The 20,787-nt window shown below is 31.0% G+C and overlaps 2 protein-coding genes across 3 annotated transcripts in view; both read right to left on the bottom strand.

Moving 5' to 3' along the window:
- LOC107165682 (zwei Ig domain protein zig-8-like) overlaps positions 1-20,787 on the bottom strand; it is a 411,467-nt gene that overhangs the window by 70,803 nt on the left and 319,877 nt on the right. The gene's annotated exons all lie outside the window — the stretch shown is intronic.
- LOC149058598 (E3 SUMO-protein ligase ZBED1-like) lies at positions 2,486-5,685 on the bottom strand. Its single transcript, XM_089219351.1, has 4 exons — positions 5,081-5,685; positions 4,723-4,836; positions 3,087-4,534; positions 2,486-2,984 (listed from the first exon to the last, which is right to left on the bottom strand). Exons 1-4 carry the CDS (start codon positions 5,275-5,277, stop codon positions 2,650-2,652), a joined length of 2,094 nt encoding a protein of 697 aa, XP_089075477.1. The 5' UTR covers positions 5,278-5,685; the 3' UTR covers positions 2,486-2,649.

Raw genomic sequence — 20,787 nt, 5'->3', positions numbered from 1 at the left:
CTAAATGTAAATTCAATCTTGTTGTAATGTTTTTTTAAATAAAAAAGTTCAAGTTGTAGACGTAAACTTAAAAATTTCACAGCATACCCTTTAAAAAACACTGCTCTATGATTTTCAATATAATTGCTTATCCATAAGTAAAATGGATGGGAAGAAAGTCATGCCAAGTAGTTATTATTTTTACTGATATCTTTGGCTTCATGTCTTGTTTGCCATTTTAAAGATTGAGAAAAATCCATAAACGTAAGTCCAGATATTAATACTTGAATTAGAGTGATATTGCATTTTTGTCAACGTAGACTACTTTTATGGTCAGAATTTGACTAAGTCAGCGTCTACATGAAATTGATCCGAGACAAATTTTACATTTTAAATTTTTAGTTTGGGACTTATTCTATAGATGTAGAGACACATAATCATATAAATATAAATTTAAACCAATAGTGTTTTTTTAATCTATTTTCTTATAACACACAATCATTTAATAATAAAATTAAAATGTTAACATCCGAAATTTGTTTTAAAGAGCCGTATAAATCTTTTTATGAAAAAAAAATTATGTAACTTTTACGTAAATGGAATTTTTTTAAAATTATTTATTATTATTTCTGTGTTTTACTTTATATTTAGGTATTATTACTATTATTTTTTTTTTTTTTTTGAACAATTTTTAGACCGGTATTATACTAATTATAATAACTAAAGTTGAGTTGGATTCATTTAAATGACGAACGCGAGTGATGTTTTCGATGTTCTTTCTCAAATTTGAATATTTTCTGTCATATATATATATATATATATATATATAGTCTAGACATAAATACTGTCACTACTTCAAACGTATATTACTCAAGAACAACAAGTCATATAAAAATTGTATAAACATATTTGAATAGCATAACTAATTACAATTTGAACCATATATTAATTATTCAAAATGTGCCCCTTCGTTTTCAATACAACGATTCAAACGTTCCGGCCACTGTTCAATACACGTACGAATCGTTTCCAACGGAATTTCTGCCACTGCCTTCACAATACTTCGTTTGAGCGACTCCAAATTTGCATGTCGTTTTTACACGCTCTCTCCTCTAAAATGCTCCATAACCCATAATCGAGCGGGCTTAAGTCCGGGCTTGCAGAAGGCCAATCAGATGCCTTAATGAAATTTGGAACATTGTTTTCAAGCCACTCTTGTGTCGTTTTTGCCTTATGGTGCCAGGTGCCGAATTCTGTTGAAACACCCAATCGATTACTTTGAACAAAATATTAATAAGAGGCCTTACTATAGGGTCTAAGACAGTTGTCTGATAAACGCGAGCCCCAGTTTTAACCCCTTTCTCACAGAAATGGATCTCTGTAACACCGTGCCATGACACACCCCACCAAACCATTACTTGCGCAGGGTGGTTAGGTTAGGTTAGGTTAACGCGGGAACCTTATCTTTCGCCTCTAATGATGATCTAACATATATCCTATCATTTTGCTTGTTAAATTTTTCCTTTACGGTAAAATTTTTTTCATCGTTAAATGAAATATTTTTAAACTTTTTTCGACCGTACAGGCGTAGCAGCTTTTTAGATCTTTCGTGTCTTATTGCCTTTAATCGGCCTGTCAACAGATGGCTTGTACATCTTTTGTATGCACGCACATCTAAGTCATCGCGTAATATGCGAGAGACCGATCGTGCGTTGATTTCCATTTCTCGAGCGATGATTTTCTGTTTTCGTAGAGGGTTACGATTAATTCTCGAACGAACGTTTTCGATCGCCATTTTCGTTCGAACAGAACGAGGGCGACCACTTCTAACCTAGGGTTGACGGTATTGAAATTTGAAACCGGTATTGCGGTATTAGATTCGGTACCGGTATGAAACGGTATACCGTGATACCGGTATATACCGAAAAACCGTAATACCGGAAAACCGTAATACCGAAAAACCGTAATACCGGAAAACCGTAATACCGAAAAACCGTAATACCGGAAAACTAAAAAACACTGAAATTATGTGCTGAGGGAGTAAACAATTTTTAAAAAACATTATATTACAATATAATATGTTATATATAAATATTTATTTTATTATATAATTATATAGAGGGTATGGCAAAGAAACTACCTTATTTAAAAAAAATAATAACACAGTGTCATAGTGTAGGGGATGTCTTTTTTTTCAATTTACAGGGAGTCATTAAAGTTTAAATTTTTTTTTTTTTAAATCATATTATTAAGGCGATTAAAATAATTAGGGTCTTTCCTCAGGTCTTTATTTTTGTAATAAGACAAGATATGATGAAGGAGTACCTTCCCCCCTTAGGATTTTTTTTAAATTGATTTCATGAACACATCAAAAAACATGTTATATCAGGGTCTGTAAAAGGCAAAAAAAGCACACTCTGAAAAGGATTTACAAAAAGCTGAGCACACCACTAAAAACAAGAACTGTTTCTAAATAATAAAAAATTATTAAATCAGTAAAATTTAAACATAAAATAAACAAATTTATTAGTATTCTTTTACTAATAAATAAATATTAACAATACAAGCCCTGTCTTTAACAAAATTAAAAATTATTAACTCAGTATACTGTATAACTACTATAACGTTAACATAAGTTCAAAAAAAAGTATTAGAATTAGTCATTAGATATTACTTGGAAATAAATTTTGAGTTCATTGATAAAAAAATGAGTTCTTCAGCATGTCCTGGAGATAGTAATGACCGATGATCTGTAATAATATTCCCTGCAGAGCTAAATATCCTTTCACTAGGCACACTGGTGCCAGGTATACATAAGTACTTCATCGCTAGTAATGATATTGTAGGCAATTGTGAATGATATAGTTTCCACCACTGAAGAGGATCAGCATCAAGAGAAATAAATGGCAAGGATACATATTTTTCCAATTCAATTTGGTTTAAGGCTTCGTCGGTCACATTGTTCATAACGGGACAGTCAAAGTTTTCCAAAAATGCTGCTAATCCTACAGTATCATTAAAACAATATTGATATCAGAAATATTATAGTTTCAGTAAAAATATTTGAATAAAAAAAAACCAATCTTTACTATACATACCATACATACCATCATTTTTCTGAACCTTGAGTTCCTTACTTTTAGCTTGGTTGCCTATTTCATCCATTTCAAGTTGAATTGAATTTTTTACTGTATCTATATCTCTTGGATCAATATATGCTGATTTGTACCTTGGATCCAAAAAGCATATTTTTTGTAAAAACATTCTACTTTCTTCTTTATTAATGTAACGTTTATGAAATGGTCTTTTTATATCGTCCTTTAAATGATTTTCAATATGATCTAATAAATTATCAATTGTATTCACACTATCCACATGTGTATCAACATCATCATCACTTATGTCTCCACAAACTTCATTTGTGTTAAAATATGAATTTATATTATTATCCATAAGTGTACATTGACTTAAGATTGGAAATAATTGTTCGCTCTCCCCAAAATTTTCACTATTATTCGCTCTAGTTGATTCTTCTTGTGTTAAGGCACAAGTAAAATTTGATGAATTTGTGTGAAGCAAAGTTTTTTCAAGTTTTGTATAAACTGGCCAAATTGAAGAAGCTGTAACAATCTTTTCTGCACCCATATGTTCACCAAGAGTTTTTAGTGGTTCAAAAATTTTGCACATCACCAAAATAAGTTTTTGTTCATTGCAGTTTGGAAGCAGTTTGATTTTTCTTGATTTCAACTTAAATAAAACATCATAAAGAGCATCATAATTATCTCTTACAAACTGAATAGCAGGTAGATTAGTCCACCATCTTGTAACACATGATGCTGGCATAACTTTTTGTGGAAGGTCAAGTTTACATTGCGCATCTTGAAGCAATCTACGTAAGTTTGAACTATAATGAAATGTATATCTTAGTTTGGAAATATTAGAAATAATGGTTTTTATTGGATTTAAATTCATAGATGATGTAACTCCATTATTTAATGTGTGACCAAAACAACTAATATGATTTAAGTCCATTAACTGAACAGCTTTGATAACATTAGTACCATTATCTGTAGTTGCGGCAGATACTTTTGACATAGGAATATTCCAATCTTTAAGTGTAGATTCAATAATATCTTTTAGATTAGTGGCAGTGTGGTCTACATCAAGAATTGTGCAAGCCATACAATATGTTTGAAGAACCCAATCACTATTGATAGTATGAGCTGTTATGCCAATGTAAGGCTGTTGGGCATTGGAAGTCCAACAATCAAATGTAAGCGACAGAAATTGTGCAGAGTTGAGATCATGTTTTATTCTACGTTTTACCTCAAAGTATAAAGCAGGAATTTTGTTATCAGCAAAAACTTGGCGACTTGGGATAGTATATCCAGGACATATGACAGACATTAGGTGTTTAAATCCTTGTTTTGATACAGATCTATAAGGTTGCATATCTGTGGCAATCCAATAGGCAATTGCATTGGTATACTTTTCACTGGTTGTTTTATCCAATTTCTTGTATATGTTCATAGATTGTTGTTTTAGTGTACAAGATCTACAAGTGAATAAAAATAATATTAAATGTAATTATTTCATTTAAGGTCTGTGGGCGAGTGGGTTCCAAATAATTTAGATTACATTTTTTTTAAATTGTTTTTATTGAGTATGTGGTTCATTAACGAATAAGAACAGTAAGTGTACCTATTCTACATATTATAACCTTAAGTTAGATTTTAAACTTACTTGTGAACTAAATTTGTACTGGAATTTAATGGCACTAGTTCATGATGTTCTGCACTATTATTAGCAATGTCACAAGGAGGATCACTGATGTCATCAGTTTCATTCAGATCATTTCTAACAAACAATTTTCAAAATTAACTTGTGAACATAATGGCAGATTAAAGTACAATGGTATTTTATCATCATTATTCATTACAAATATTGAAATATTATGTAAAAAAAAAATGTTTCTTATTATATTATATATTATGTTACAATTATGAAAAGGTTAAATCATTAATAGGTATTTGTATATTATTTACAATTCATAGATTAAATACCTATTAAAATATAAATGTTTATTATTAATTTTGTTTACTTGTTAAAGCTGTTATCTTGACCCTTTATATTCAAAAACTCCAAATGAATATTGGGATGATGTATTCTCAAGTGATTTATCAAATTACTAGTGTTACCTCCTTTAGCTTCAAAATTATTTTTGCACTTTAAACATCTCCCTTGGTCTTTGTTCAATTTTGTGAAAAAATTCCACACTTTTGATCTTTTTCTTGGCATGGTTTTCTAAAAGAAAAAATCATTGTAATATTAGGTAATTAAATAATTACTAATACCAGGTTGAAAAATGTATGTAAGTAACTTTAAAGGTTCTCTGAACTAAACAGATCAATTATCAATAATAGGTTCAACTTACCTTTTTAAACAATTAACCAGCCTGCAATAATAAATGCGATTAATTATTATTTAATTATAGGTACAATACTACAATGTAGATGACTCGATGTGTTCAGACGTTCAGTGTACGTTATTACATATTAATATTTAATATATTATCTGTTATCAAAGTCACTCTTACAACAATAATTATGACTCGATGAACGCATTTTCATTAGTAAACAATAACATTACAAAAATAGAATCTATTTTAATTTATATCACGGTCTTATATTATTGGCTATTGCCGTGATATATATTATTGCATGGAGGCATAATAATAAGTGTATAACCAATAACCATAGAATAACCGGTATAACTGATAACACTGGCAAGACTGAAAACTGTTCAGCAATTATATCCAATAACCAGTATACCAAAAAAGCGTCACTAAACGGTACTAGGTACGGTATTTCGGTATTTACGGTTTTACGGTATGCACCGGTATTACGGTTTTCCGGTATGCACCGGTTTTACGGTTTTCCGGTATGTACCGGTATTACGGTATACCGTTGTAGCGGTATTTGTGCAAAAACCGGTATACCGGTTAACCGGTATACCGGTATTGACGGTATACCGAAAAACTCGTCAACCCTATTCTAACCCGATCAACAACATCACCAGTACTACGATATCGTTCTATGGTACGATAAACAAAACGTTCACTCATTTTAAGCGGTCGCAAGAGACCGAAAATTTGTGACGCCGATTTATCTGACTTAAACAAACCAATTATGACGATGCGCGTATGATACTCTTTCCACTACATCGTTACTATGGATACTACGACGATTTCTGTCATTCAGCAATGTACCTGACTCTAATTATAGTATATTAACAGTGTTGAAACATTCAAAATTCAAAATTTTCCTAAACTGCATAGCACAGACAGTATTTATGTCTAGACTGATATATGTATGTATATTTTTTATTAAAATTTTTTATTTAAAATCTATATTAATGTACTAGAAAATAAAACAAGTAAATTTGAACATGAAAAATAAAACGACAAGAGGAACTCGATTAGAGAAAAATATATCCAGTGATATTATTCAGTAATATGTACTTACAAATGTATTAGGTACTACCATAGTGTAGTCTAATTTTAGCACTTTGTATTCATTTTTATTTACATAAATAATGTGTGAATAATAATTAGGTTAGTACGTCCTTGGACCATTTTATTTTTAGTCGATGGGTTTAGTGTATCGGAAACGTAATTATGTAAAATATGTAGATTAAAAAAATATGTAAAACTAAAATTTAGATTAATCAACTAAAAATAATTTCAAAATATGTAAGGCAATTTCGTGGTCGTTCCCAATACTCAATAAATTTGACTATTATGTCGGGATCAAAATAACTGGAGTAAGCATTTTTATTGTGACAACGTTCTATATTAGTCGAAAAAACAACGCTTTTTTGAGGTCATAGGATATATTGTTGACATGGGCATGCAAGTGAGTAAAATACATGATTCGTAATTATTATACTATGTACCCGTATTACAGTCACACGCTAATGATAATTTACGACTAATACAACTACATGACCTACCATCAAATGCATGTGATGTTGCTTAGAATCTAGTCGTTGTGAGGTTCCCTAATAATTAGTTTGCGTTTTTTTTTTTTAGTAATTTATTAGCATTTATCAACCAAAACTAGGTAATAGTAGGTATATATACAACGGTGAAACATTATTCCATGTCGTTTAAATATACACTTTATGAACTTTATGTGTGCATTAAAAAATACTGCCATAAAGTTACCTATACGTGCAAAAAATTATAAAAATCTATTAGAGTTTAACAATAATATAACTTTATCAGCTCGGTATTCTGGATGGACAAAAAAAAATTGACATATCGAAACTTCCAGGCACCGAAGTGATTCTAAATATTATGTATAACATTTAATAGAAAAATTATGTTGACTTTTATTTTCATAATAATGTTATTATTCACTCATTATAATTATGTATTTCTTTACTTCTTTTTATTTGTTTATGATTTCTTATGGATGTTGAAATCAACTTTTTCTGTTTTTGTTTATTACTAGAAATGCTTTAAATAAAGCTACTTAAAGTATTTAGTGCAGAATACATAAATTTTTCAGGAATCCCTGACTTCAGCAGCGTTTCCTTTGGAGTTCATGCAAAATATAATTCTCATACTTTATCTAATCGGTCAGGCATTCGAGTTGATGTCTAATATAGTAAGTGGCATACTGCGATTCAACATTATTCTTGGGTGCTTAAATTATATATACTTCACAAACGAATCTGAGATGTGGATGCTTTGAAAAACACTCACAGATGAATACGAAAACATATTTTAAATTGCTATAATTATTATATGTATAATAAACGAAAATGCAAGGGAACCAGTTTGTTAGTATCAATAAGAGGCTGAAAAAGAATTAATTTGAGATACTGAAACTTCGAGTTACCATTGAGATGATTCAAAATATACATATTACATATAATTTGAAATATCAATAGGATTTATTTTTTGAGATAAATATATATTTTTTTTAACTTAATAGTAACTATTAACAATATACAATACAATAATAGTATATTAAATTAAATTTGTTATAATTTTTTTTTTTTTTTTTTTGTTTATTAACCGAAGTGCTTTGAATAATACTAACTAAAATATTGAGTGCAGAGAAAATTTATTTGTCAGAAACTCTGAGTATTGCAGAGCTTATGTTTTTGCAGTTCATATGTGTGAAATTCACATACTTCTTCTAATCTGTCTTATATTGTTATATTTGAATTGATGAATTATGGTTAGCGACGGCGAGTATCGAATATTTACTTGGTTATATAGAAATAATTGAAATATATAGAAATTCCACATATCAAAACAAATTGTCTCGTATTTTCAACACTCAAGACTGACGAAAAAAATCGACTTACTAAAACGTTCAGGTACCGAAGTTTGACACAGCAAGCGGTTACACTGCAAAATAGTTGTTGCTTATTATTATTGTTATTGTTGTTGTTATACAACGAGTAACTGGTAGTCAAGTATGTAGGTACATGATATATATTTGGTTTATTTGGTTTGAGCTTCGGTCTTATAATGACGTTTACGACGTCGGCTGAATATAAAAATAAAAAATAAAAATAAGGAAGAAAAATAAGAAGAAGAGGACTGAATTTCAGAAGCCCCGGGCCAAAAAGCGCAGCCAATAAAAACATTAATACTTACATATACTTTTAACATATATACGTGTATCTATAACGTGTACTTACATATATATACGTAATACGCAGTCACGAGAGGACGTAGCAGCAGACTCTCCGGCTCGCCGTATTACACAAGACGTATATACTACCACAACCACTATTACCGCCATTGATATCACTGCGTAACCATTATATTTATATATACATTTACGCTATCACCCACTTGAGCGTGTGCGTCTCTGCAAGATAATAAGAAGAGAAAAAGGAAAGAGTGAGAGAGAGAGAAAAAAAATTGCTCTCTTTCTTTTGTCCCGTGTGAGGTATATACACTCGTCGCGTCGTCTCCACTTCACAGCTTACGTCTCCTGCTCCTCTTTATCCTTTTATTCTCCGTCGTCTCCGTTCACCCATCAGGCCATGCGTACACACACACACACACACTTGCGTAGGTATTTCGCCTTTGTCCTGCACCTGCACGACCAGAGGAAACCCATTACACACGCTCGCTTATCCTGCTCCAAAGTCTATATGCAGGTAACTCTTTACCTAACAAATGCCACGTTTTCGATGTGTATCTGTATAGTACTGCATATATAGGGTCATATATGACATGCTGACACAAACTTTATAATATCATATGATATACACACATACACACACTGGTTGTAACTTTATAGCTATTACATTATGTGTGGCGTCATTCAAAAGTATCAAAATAGTAACTTCAAATAGCAAGTCAGTCGCCTAATTACACTGATTTAATATTATACAGTGTCATTTTATAATCGAGGCTATAAATTAAACGTACAAAATATGTGATAATAATAGACTAAGAAAATTTTTACATTTGTGTTTGAAGAAACACGCGACGTTTTAAAAATTGAAAGGCATAGTCATTTTTTAAAAATTTAATCGTGTATTTTTAAAAATATTTACGAACACTCAAAGTATATTATTTTAAATCTCTGAAATATAATTATTTTTGAACTTGATCTGTCATAATATAAATCTGTATAACTCAGTATATTTGATAAAAAATTCTGTAGATGATATATTATTGTCAATCACTATAAGTGGATATTTTCACATCGAAGCACAGAACACACCATAATATTTGTATTCATGAGAACGTGATCTGTTTCTACAATTTGAAACATGTGGCCTGTTAGGAATATTTTGATGAAGACGGTAAATGTATTTTGTAATTGGTATGTTTAATGAAATAAATTAACACACTAATTTAAAATATTATTGAGATAGGTAGGTCACTAAAGTACCTATTCAACAATGTGCAATGGAAAACACAGATTCGTTGATAGCAAAACTATTTTAATTTTGATAATAAATTAGGTAGTTCTGATAATTTTGAATTTGTAGTTTTGGAAATTTTAAAAGAAACGAATTCATATTAAACTGTGGATTACAACTAAATAAATATCAAACCAATCCAATAAATATTAAAAATGTCATTAACTTAGATTGGTGGTGTCTCAGCTATAAAGCATAAAAAAGATTTTTCTGGTTTAGTAAAATAAATGGCCCCTGTGGGTGGGGGTTAGAATACATCCTCGGTAGTTCATGCCTGTCGTAAGAGCCGACTAAAATGGACATAGAAGTGGGCAGCAGCGCTTCTATTACTAAGTGTAGATGAAAAGGTTTTATCTATACTTGGCCACCAATTCCTAGAAATAGGGTTTGGGCTGCGACGTGGAAGGCAAGAGGAAACCACCACATTAACATCCCTAGTTAGGCAACTACTATTTTGTCTTTTAAATGGATTCTCGCAGTGTAAAAAATTTGTCCGGACGTAAAATAGCTCCCCATTCGGATGTCCGGGTGGGAGCTACCCTGCAGGATACATGTGAGAAGAATAAAACGCAGAGAATAGGAACGCGGAATGTACGAACAATGTTGAAAACAGGAAAGGTGGAAAATATAAAAATATAAATGAAAAGACTAAATATAGACATTTTAGGACTATGCGAAATACGTTGGCCAGAAAATTGTGACTTTTGGTCTGACGATATCAGAGATATTCATACCAATAGTACAAAATGAAAAGCTGGTGTTAGCATTGCTCTCAATAAGAAGTGGGGTAAGAGTGTTACGAATGTGGTGACCTATAGTAGCAGACTATGTTTGGTCAAAATGGAATCAACACCAAACGATCTTGCAATTATACAAGTTTATAAGCCAACATCAAAAGCAGATGATGAAGAAGTGGAAGAAGTGTACGCAGGCATTGAAGATGTAATGAAACATACTAAACCATACAATAACGTAATCATAATGGGAGATTTTAATGCTATTGTTGGAGAGGGCAGGGAAGGTAGAGAAGTCGGAGACTTTGGCTTAGGTAAGATAAATGCAAGAGGAGAAAAAGTAGTAGAGTTCTGCAGAGAAAATAGGATGATTATAACAAACACCAGATTCCAAAACCCTAAAAGAAGAATATATACATGGAAAATGCCAGGTGATATTGCCCGCTACCAAATAGATTACATAATGGTGAAAAATAGATTTAAGAATCAAGTTAAATTCTGTAAAACATACCCAAGCGCAGATTATGACAGTGATCACAATATAGTAATAGCAAAATGTGAACTAAGATATAAAAATCTACAAAGATCAAAAGTACAGCAAGAAGAAAGTTATAATATCAGGTTATAAGAGAGTGGAAGTTGTGGAACAATATGGACGCTATATGGATATCGAATACCAAAAAGAAAATATAGATGACTCTCTGAATAAAAAGTGGGAGCACATACAATCAGCTATCAAAAAAGTGGCGGATACTGTGTTAACAAAAAAAGAAAAGAAGGAACCAAGAAGAGCATGGATTGATAAGGAAATAGTAAAACTTATAGATGAAAGACGAAAATATAAAAACAATAACACAAGAGAAGGAAAACAAAAGTATTGACAACTAAGGAACCAGGTTAATCGAGAAGCTAGAAAAGCCAAAGAAGAATAGCTGGAGCAGCTGTGTAGTGAAATTGATGAACTATTCAAAGCTAACAAAATAGATTATGCGTATCACAAGATTCAACATGTTGTGGGAAAAAGATAACGAAATTGCAATAATATCAGAGATAAAAAAGTCCAACTATTGGTTGATGATGAGGACATGGTAAAACGATGGAAAGAGTAGATTGAGGAGCTATATGAGGGAGAAATTGAGGAAGATATGGAGGAAATTACAGCAGATGAAGAAACAACGAAACTACCCGTTTTAAGATCTGAATTTGAGATAGCGCTCTATGACTTGAAACAAAATAAAGCTCCTGGGATTGATAAACTAACAGCAGAACTATTGCAATGTGCTAGTATGAAGATGAAAGACGCTTTATACCAACTAACTCAGGATATATATGAGAAAGGAGATGTGCCAGACGATTACTGTAAAAGCATAATTGTTCCTATACCAAAGAAAAGTGGAGCAAATTCCTGTGAACAGTTTAGAACTCTGAGCTTACTGACACATGTCTCAAAAATCCTAAAAAAAATAATACATCGAAGAATAGAAGGAAAAGTGGAGCAGTACTTAAAAAGTGATCAATATGGATTTAGAAGACAAAAAGGCACACGAGAAGCAATTCTAGGACTGCGAGTGCTAATTGAAAAACAGATCGATAGAAATAAAGTTACATATTTGGCCTTCATAAATCTAGAAAAGGCCTTCGATAAAGTAAATTGGAACAAAATGCTGCTCACATTACGAGAAATAGGCGTTGAGCAACAAGACCTAAGAATCATTCAAAGTCTGTACAAGAACCAGACAGCCTGCATTAAAAAAGGAAAAATCACAACTAATGCTCAAATAAAAAAAGCAGTCCGACAAGGGTGTACGTTATCACCACCAGTTTTTAACTGCTACATCGAAAATGTCATAAATATAGTAAAAGCAAAGCTAACAAGATTAAATATTGGAACCAAAATTGGTGGAGAAATCGTTTCAATGATACGTTTTGCTGATGAAATTGAGGTTATAGCAGAGAGTGAAGGTGACATACAGCGTGCAGTTGAAGAAATGGATGAAATAATTAGAATATCAGAAATGAAAATAAATAGTACAAAAACGAAGATTTTAGTCTGCACCAGAGACCCGAAATTAAAAGCTGATGTATACATAGGTAATCAAAAACTGGAACAGGTAGAAGAAATGGTATACCTAGGAAGTAAAATTATGTTTGATGGCAAGAGTGTCCATGAGATAAAACAACGTATAGCAAATACTGCTTTCAGGAAAAAACATAAGTTGCTCACTTCAAAAAAGATACATCTTAACATCAAGAAGAAACTTATAAAAACATATGTATGGAGTGTTGCAACATATGGATGTGAAACTTGGGTAATAATTGATACCGAAAGGAAAAAGGATAAGTTGGATAGAGCGAAAAACGAATGAAGAAGTACTTAGAACAGTGGGAAAAAAACGTACACTCATAGATGCGATAAGAGGAAGACGCTGGAAAATGGTTGGAAACTCCCTGAGACACCCAGAAGAATTGTATAATATAATATTAGAGGGGATGATAGAAAGGAAGAAAACTGCAGGACGTCCTCGAAACTCTTATATAGGACAAAATAATTATATTTGATGCAAAAGTCAAAACCTTTAAGAACTTAAAGAAAAGGCGAGTAATCGGTTAGAATGGAGAATTGGAGTTGTAAACCAACCTTTGGGTTGAAAAAAAAAAAAAAGTAAAAATAATAATTATTATTAAGGTAGTCATTAAGTACTGATTATATTATGAAAAATATTATCGGTGACTTGTGTTGATGCTTGATGGTTAATCTAAATTTTAAACAAAATAAACTCAAAATTTAAACGAAAATAATGATAAAGCAATAGAAAATCTGAACAAATATAGAAAAATATGAAAAATTAAATGTGTGGTTTAAAATGTTTTGAATTCAATAGATAATATAAGTTTATCATGATCCGCATCAACTGGGACTTTTTTAAAAAAAAAGCGGGAAAGTGGGTATCGCTCTGCTGTACATTAGGTGGTGGGGTGGACCTCAGACTATGGTAGGTTAGATTTGAATGCAATGTACCTATTTTTTTTACAGGCATTTAAAAAAAAAATTCTCAAAAAAATTGAAAATTTCAGTGGTCTATAAATAATTTGAAAAAAGTCAAAAATGTTTGAAAATTAAACTTTATATAGATATCACTAACATAAACATTTGGTGAAAATTTCAAGTATTTACAGTTATAAGTTTTTGAATTACAACCATATAAAAAAATCGATTTGGTCGAAAACTGGTTTTGCGTAAAAATTCCCGTTTTTCTGTCATTTTTGTTGTTGTTTTTCTCGATTTATTTTTAAAAATGTTGGAAAATGTTTGCTTTTGACCTCTATAATGCACCAAGAATATTCACTTCTACCACGGAAACCACCCCCAAAGTTTGAAATTGATGCATTATTTCGACTAGTTATGCTGTACACAGACACAAAAAAAAAAACATATCATTGTAAATCAATACATTCATCAATTCGTTCAGAATCTAAAAGTTATAAAAATGTATTCGCTCCCTGAAAACGCTTAAAAAAATATAATATTTAAAATTTAATCTTATTGAAAACCATTATTTTTAAATGTTAATAAAACGATTCTTGTAAATATAATGTGAAATACGTATTATTATTATTATCATACTGTGAGCAATATAATACGTTCAAAACATACAAAAATTAACTGTAATTCAAAAGCCTCCTCATTATAATCCATATAATAGTTATCAGGTATGTATAATAATATAATATATATATTCATATATCATTTTTGAATATCAAATACCACCTGAACATTGTCTCTTCAATGTTCGAGCTGTCACGTTTACCTCCGTGAGACGGGTAAAACGCTTGGGTGGCCCAATTCTTGCCAGCGATAATAATACGTAACAATACATTTAATGATAATATAAATATATTAAATATTATACTTCACGATGTTCGCAGTGACAGCATGACGACAAAACGCCCGTTTACAAATTGTCGACTCGGTGTAAATCGAACGGAATTAAACCATTTCTCCGGCGCTGACAGTTTTCGAATCGGTATCGTATTATTGGAAAATCCTTTCTCAGTTCACCCTAACCTATTATTACGGTGATACGAAAGTATTATAAAAATCTCAAGTACTTACCTAGCTATCATGACTTTGCTACGTAGTTAACGAGTCAGTAACTTTTATTATTATTTTACATATTTTAACAACCGAAAATCTACTAATATTTGAATTTTGAATCAGGTACTTATTATACATTTTTTTTTAAATATATTTACAAAATAATTCACATTAAAAAAAACGAGTCCTCATTTGAAAGACAGGATTTTGTATCGCCATGAGAAACTCGTTATATAGATTGTAAAAAATAAATCATGAGTTTGAAAATAATATGGCATTTTTGGATATTTAGAAAATGTATTTTTAAAAGAAAATCGAGGGCGAGAATGCTTGCTAACCCTGTAAATTTGGGGAATATTTAAAACGGTTCAAGGAGAGAGAGAGAGAATGAGTTTGATATTATTATTGTATAGTCATACAAATGACGTCGAATATTATTATATTATTCGATTTATTATGTTTTTATCTGATACGATGGTAATAACAATATAATATCTGCACGCACCATGACTGCTGCAGCAGCTTATTGTACGCAATATTTTACACGTCCGAGACCTCGGTAACCATAATATATATTTATATAATAAAACGTGACGTGTCATTTCCCCGTCATGGTTTACACATAAATTACGTAATAATTTATAATATCGTACACGATTTTCGTGCATCTGTAAGACGCGCCTGTACAACGGAGTACCCCACAATAGACGTCTAATCGAAAATGAGGCGGCACCCTTATATTAGGCTTTCAAACAACAATTTTTTTCTAGATACTGCAGCCTCGTCATGTTCCGATAAATCGATTATTTCAATATTATCAGCGATTTTCTTTATTTTTCAATTAATTTGTATATTATTTTATTTGTGAAAAAAATGTATTACTAATCGCAGAAATAATATTATAATCAAATAAAGTTCATCAAAAATTGAATCACTCTGGGTTTGATATTTAATATTTATTACTACAAAAATTAATGTGATTCGATGTGAGTTAGAAAGATTTCCATGTTCGTTTTTATTTGATTTGAACTTGACGAAACAATAATATTATTCAAACAACTACAGAGAAAATTGTAAACTTTTAATTTTAAAATAGAAAAAAAACCACTCCATATCCTGCGCGTTACCTACGACTCTCCGACCTAAACATATTCACCCGAGTGAATAGTTGAACATGTAATACGTCAATCTCCTCGTCGCAAAACCTTAGGTTACGGCTTAATCATATCTGAAGTGACAATAAAATTAACCAAAAAAGCCCTACTAATGCTTATACGCACACCTATAACTCCATGTTGAGACTCTCGTATTTTCCAGTACTAGAACTATGGAAATTTCTGTAATTATCAAGATTCTCAAGCCAGTAAAACTGCCAGACTCCGATAATTCATACAAACCAATTAGCTTACTTCCATAATTCTCAAAAATCTTTGAGAAAATTACCCTAAAGCATATTCCACCCATCTTTGAATCTAACCTACCTAACAACCAATTTGGATTTCACCAAAACCATTCAACTATTCATCAGATCCATCGCCTAGTTAATAATATCACCTATTCTTTGGAGAAAAATCTATTATGCATAGGTGTATTCCTTGACGGGGCACAAGCCTTCGACGCAGTATGGCATAAAGACCTCCACTTCAAGCGAAAAACTATTTTTTTCCCCTTATTTCTATTCACAATTTAAATCTTACCTCTAAGACAGACACTTCACAGTCCACTCAGAATCTTCTATACCGGTATCCAAAATATGCATAATATGTGCCAGTGTTCCTCAAGGAGCGGTTGCAGCTACACTGCTATTTAATCGATTCACTCGAAATAATTTAACTTATTGTTGTTAATTCATATTTATAATTTTATCTGTTCTATACAATTATTAAATGAATTGTTCTTATTGTAAATTATTATTTTACAGATTGTACAAATTTCTAGTTAAAGAAAAAAAAAAAAAAAAATAGAAAACGTCTTATTAGTTTTTCGTCTTTATTTCTCACCCCCATGTCTTAGAAATATTTGATCATATTAGAATAATTGTAAAAAATAATTTAATTAATTTTATATTATCTTAGTGTATACTATATTATAATATTTTTAAATATTAAAAATTATCTCATACTCACTAATGATTATAACACAATCAAGGCTCCAGGACCTGACCAGACTGTAAAGTATTCAACGAGTGGGCTAGGACTGGGTTGGAGGTACGCCAGTTATAATATGATCGACGCTCACTAAAATGTCATCATCTGTGGTCGCTTATTGGGACTTGGGTCATTAAAACATATAATATTATGTAAATTGATAGGCCACCACCACTATAGCTAATTAGCCACTTTAATATAATAAAATATAATTTATATAACTAAGCTCGAATTGAACGAGGGTAAACTAAACTTTTACTTGCGTTATGTTATGTTTTTATCTTTATGTATATTATAGGCGCCTTGTGCCACATAAAGCTACTGCTGCACGTTAAACACTTAAGTGTATATATGTCTCTATATCCTTGAGTGGATATATGATATTATATTCTCTTCTCGACTTTCGTCTAACGATTATATGCGCCAAGTTCGCGAATATAATATATATGTTCTTAAACGGATTACTTGGCGAAAACTTTGTTTCGACAATTAAATTATTTTGGATTGCATAGCTGCGCATCACACAATGTATAACCTAATAGCTGTCGAAAAGTGTATTTTAGACGGATACTACAACGTTGCACACGATAATAATAATATTATATAATATATATATATATGCATGTGTGGGTGGGTGTGTGTTGATCTCTTTTATATTATAGTGAAATATTTTCTTGTTGGTCGTAAGTAGTAGTCCTCCAAAATGTCTACCATTGCTATTATGTATGCGTCGTAATAATGTACATCATTTTTATTTAGGTAATAGGTGAGAAAAAAATCGCCCATCTTGTGTACATAAAGTTTATACGACGGTTTACTCGTGATTTACGGGTCGTATGACTTAGACCCTAAAAATAAGTTAAAATAGAGAAAGAATTTATCTTGCGCGATGACTCGAGTGCGAAGTCACTTGATCAATTTAATTTTAAAAACGATCAATATAACAACTTAACAGTTTCCTATGATTCTATTATGTTTCCGAATTATGTTTTTAGTCGTCTAAAAGAAAAAAATGTGTTCGGTTAATTGCTGTGGGAGCGTTTTGAAATTAAAACATGGCAACACGCGTTTTCTCCGGGTTCATCAGCTAAAAACAACTAATTTGTAGACATGTGCTGTTGTATAAACGTTGAAACGTCTATTTTAATTATAAAGTAGGTTGAAAACGCTTAATTCAACCGGTAAAACGACCTCACATGCCATTTATCTTTACCAAATGGTATTAATTATATTTATTCAAAACTTGCTTCACTAAATTTATACGGCAAAATTTTCTTTTTTTTTTTCCAATACAGTAATGGTTGTATACCGTTATTGCTTGAATTTTGATGTATTTATGAAATTTAGAAAGTTGAGTTCATTCTAATGAGTGATTTCCCGTTTTTATATTCCAGTCATATATTTACATAATATTAAAGTCTTATTAAAGTAGTTAAAATCACTTATTGTACATATCTTACTCATATTTTAGAAATGATAAAAAAAATATTTACCTATTATAGGTATAGTATTACCAGGTATTACCGTAATACCTACATTACTCATTACACATTGCTTTGTTACAAAAGGTTATATTTTTTGTCTGAAACTTTGAAATGTATATAGAAACGCGTATTCTACTTCTTTTTGTTCGATTAAAAAAAAAAAAAAATAGGTTGCCAAAAGGTTATGATGAAAAATCAGATATTTTATTTTATAAATATTGTTGAGTAACTACTCGTATATTGAAATATATTTTATTTTTTCAAATGTAAAATAATTGACTTAGAAAATGTGTACGTGCGTAGCTATCTATTAACATTTTTATGTAGTTGTCGACGATAAATTGTCATACATCAGATATGGACAGTGCATGACCGACAATATATATAATAAATAAGTATTATTTTACGCAGATATTATTAAGTTTAACGTGTTATAATCCCATTTAAAAATATTAAATTCGTGGCGAGTTTAGTGTATTTTATGACGTCAACGGGGTTTTGTTTTAAAGCGGAAATAATAAAAATATTTTAACCACAGGAGTAGCAGGTAGAGTATATCCGGGCCTGTAATAATACTGTATTTTTACCACCACTGTGACTGTCACATCCGCAATGTGGTTAGAAGTATATACTCTAACTAATATAAGTATATAAATGTATTTATACTGTAAATATAATCACATAAATATATTTATATTATATGAATAAAGCCCGTGAACGATGTTTCTACTTGACGGCTACGGACGTGGTATTTAGAGTTCGAGTCAAACCGAGTCCGTCGAGAACGGAGTGGGAAAAAAAACGGTCCTCGTAAACTTTCGTAAAAGAAAATGGGAATTTTTTATTTTATTTTCTAATTTAATAAAATAAAAGTGTCTGGGTCACGTGGATGAAATAATTCAGGAGCTCATCATCGCTCATCGTTTCGCGTGTCGTAAATGCGGGTTGAACAAAACAAAGGCAGGCGTAACTATTAAACTGCCAGTAGTCGAACATAAATTGGGATCGTTTTTTTTCTTCGGTAATCAAAGCAACAGCATAAGAATGGCATGAAACATTGAGTAAACAACTAATATACAACCAAATCGAATAAACACATAAACGCGACATAAACGTTAAAACCTTCTGCGGAGTATGTTTTTGAAATGTTAAACGTTAATCATAATATTATAATAATTAAACTAAATAAGGTTATCGAGTCAATAACCTTATTTAGTTAGTCTATAATATATATAATATATAATATAGACTAACTGTGCGTGAATTTATTAAAAATTCAAAAGTCTACCAGTCTACGGATACGTATTAATAATTAAAGTACTAATTTTATTCTTAAATTGGTTTGAAAATTTGACGTACAGATTAAATGATTCAAATTGTATTAGGTAAAAATAACATAAATACACGTGTATAGATATGACATAAACTAGGATTAAAAATAAAATAATTAATCGGAAGTCTGTAGAGTATCATAATTATTCAGTAGTTACGATTTGTAAAAAAAATACAAAAAAATACATACAATTTAGACACGAGAGCAACGTGTGATGCATTTTGCTATAATTATGCCATAATATATATTATCACGTAATACATTATTACGAGTTCTCAGAGTAAGCAGTATGATATATTAAATTGTTTATCACTTTATAATATTATTTATTTGTGATACAAGCGTACAAAGCATACATCGTTTGAATGGCTGGAACTCGAAATTGAATTAAAAAACGGAGACTAAAATCCTAGTACAGCATTTTATTAGATTATGGTTGAAAGTGTATAGCGAAGATCGTACATAGCAGGAGACAATTACACGTCTGGCAAAATGCGGAACTTAATATTTAAAAAATTCTCATCCACCTGATACATGTTTGTGTGTGTGTGTGTGTGTGTGTGTGTGTGTGAGAGAGAGAGAGATAGCCTGTGTATATGTGTATTTGTGCAGTATAATATGTATATTTATTTTTTATTTCTGGCTTGAACGCTTTCGGCTTCTCAGTGCGTTTTTATATGTATATATGTATTATTTCATTTCCTGGTATTTTCGCGAAATAACATTCGGGAATCTGGCAAAATGATATTTTATTTTTTATGCCATTGTGATGTTGATAATTTGGTTTTACCATCAACCGTAGTTGTAGTTTTTTGCGAGGATTTTTATTTTAAGTTTGTCAGAACGCTGCCGACCTAGTCTCACTGTATATTACAGCTGCTGCGTGCGTTGAGTGTCTATTGTTCTGTCGGTTTTCAATGTTTTATACCACGACGAAATGTTTTACTGAATAAATGCTACAATTGGCCAAACTCTGCTGGTTTCAGAATTTTATTACGAGTTCGTATATACAGCTGCTTACATATAAGAGAGTTGTATTTTTCTTGTACAAGAA

Source organism: Diuraphis noxia, unplaced genomic scaffold (genome assembly GCF_037042655.1).
Source record: "Diuraphis noxia isolate RWA-SAM2 unplaced genomic scaffold, SU_Dnox_SAM2 contig0002, whole genome shotgun sequence".
NCBI lineage: Eukaryota > Metazoa > Arthropoda > Insecta > Hemiptera > Aphididae > Diuraphis > Diuraphis noxia.
The sequence above is the reverse complement of the archived record's forward strand: the minus strand, read 5'-3'. Positions and strand labels throughout refer to the sequence as shown.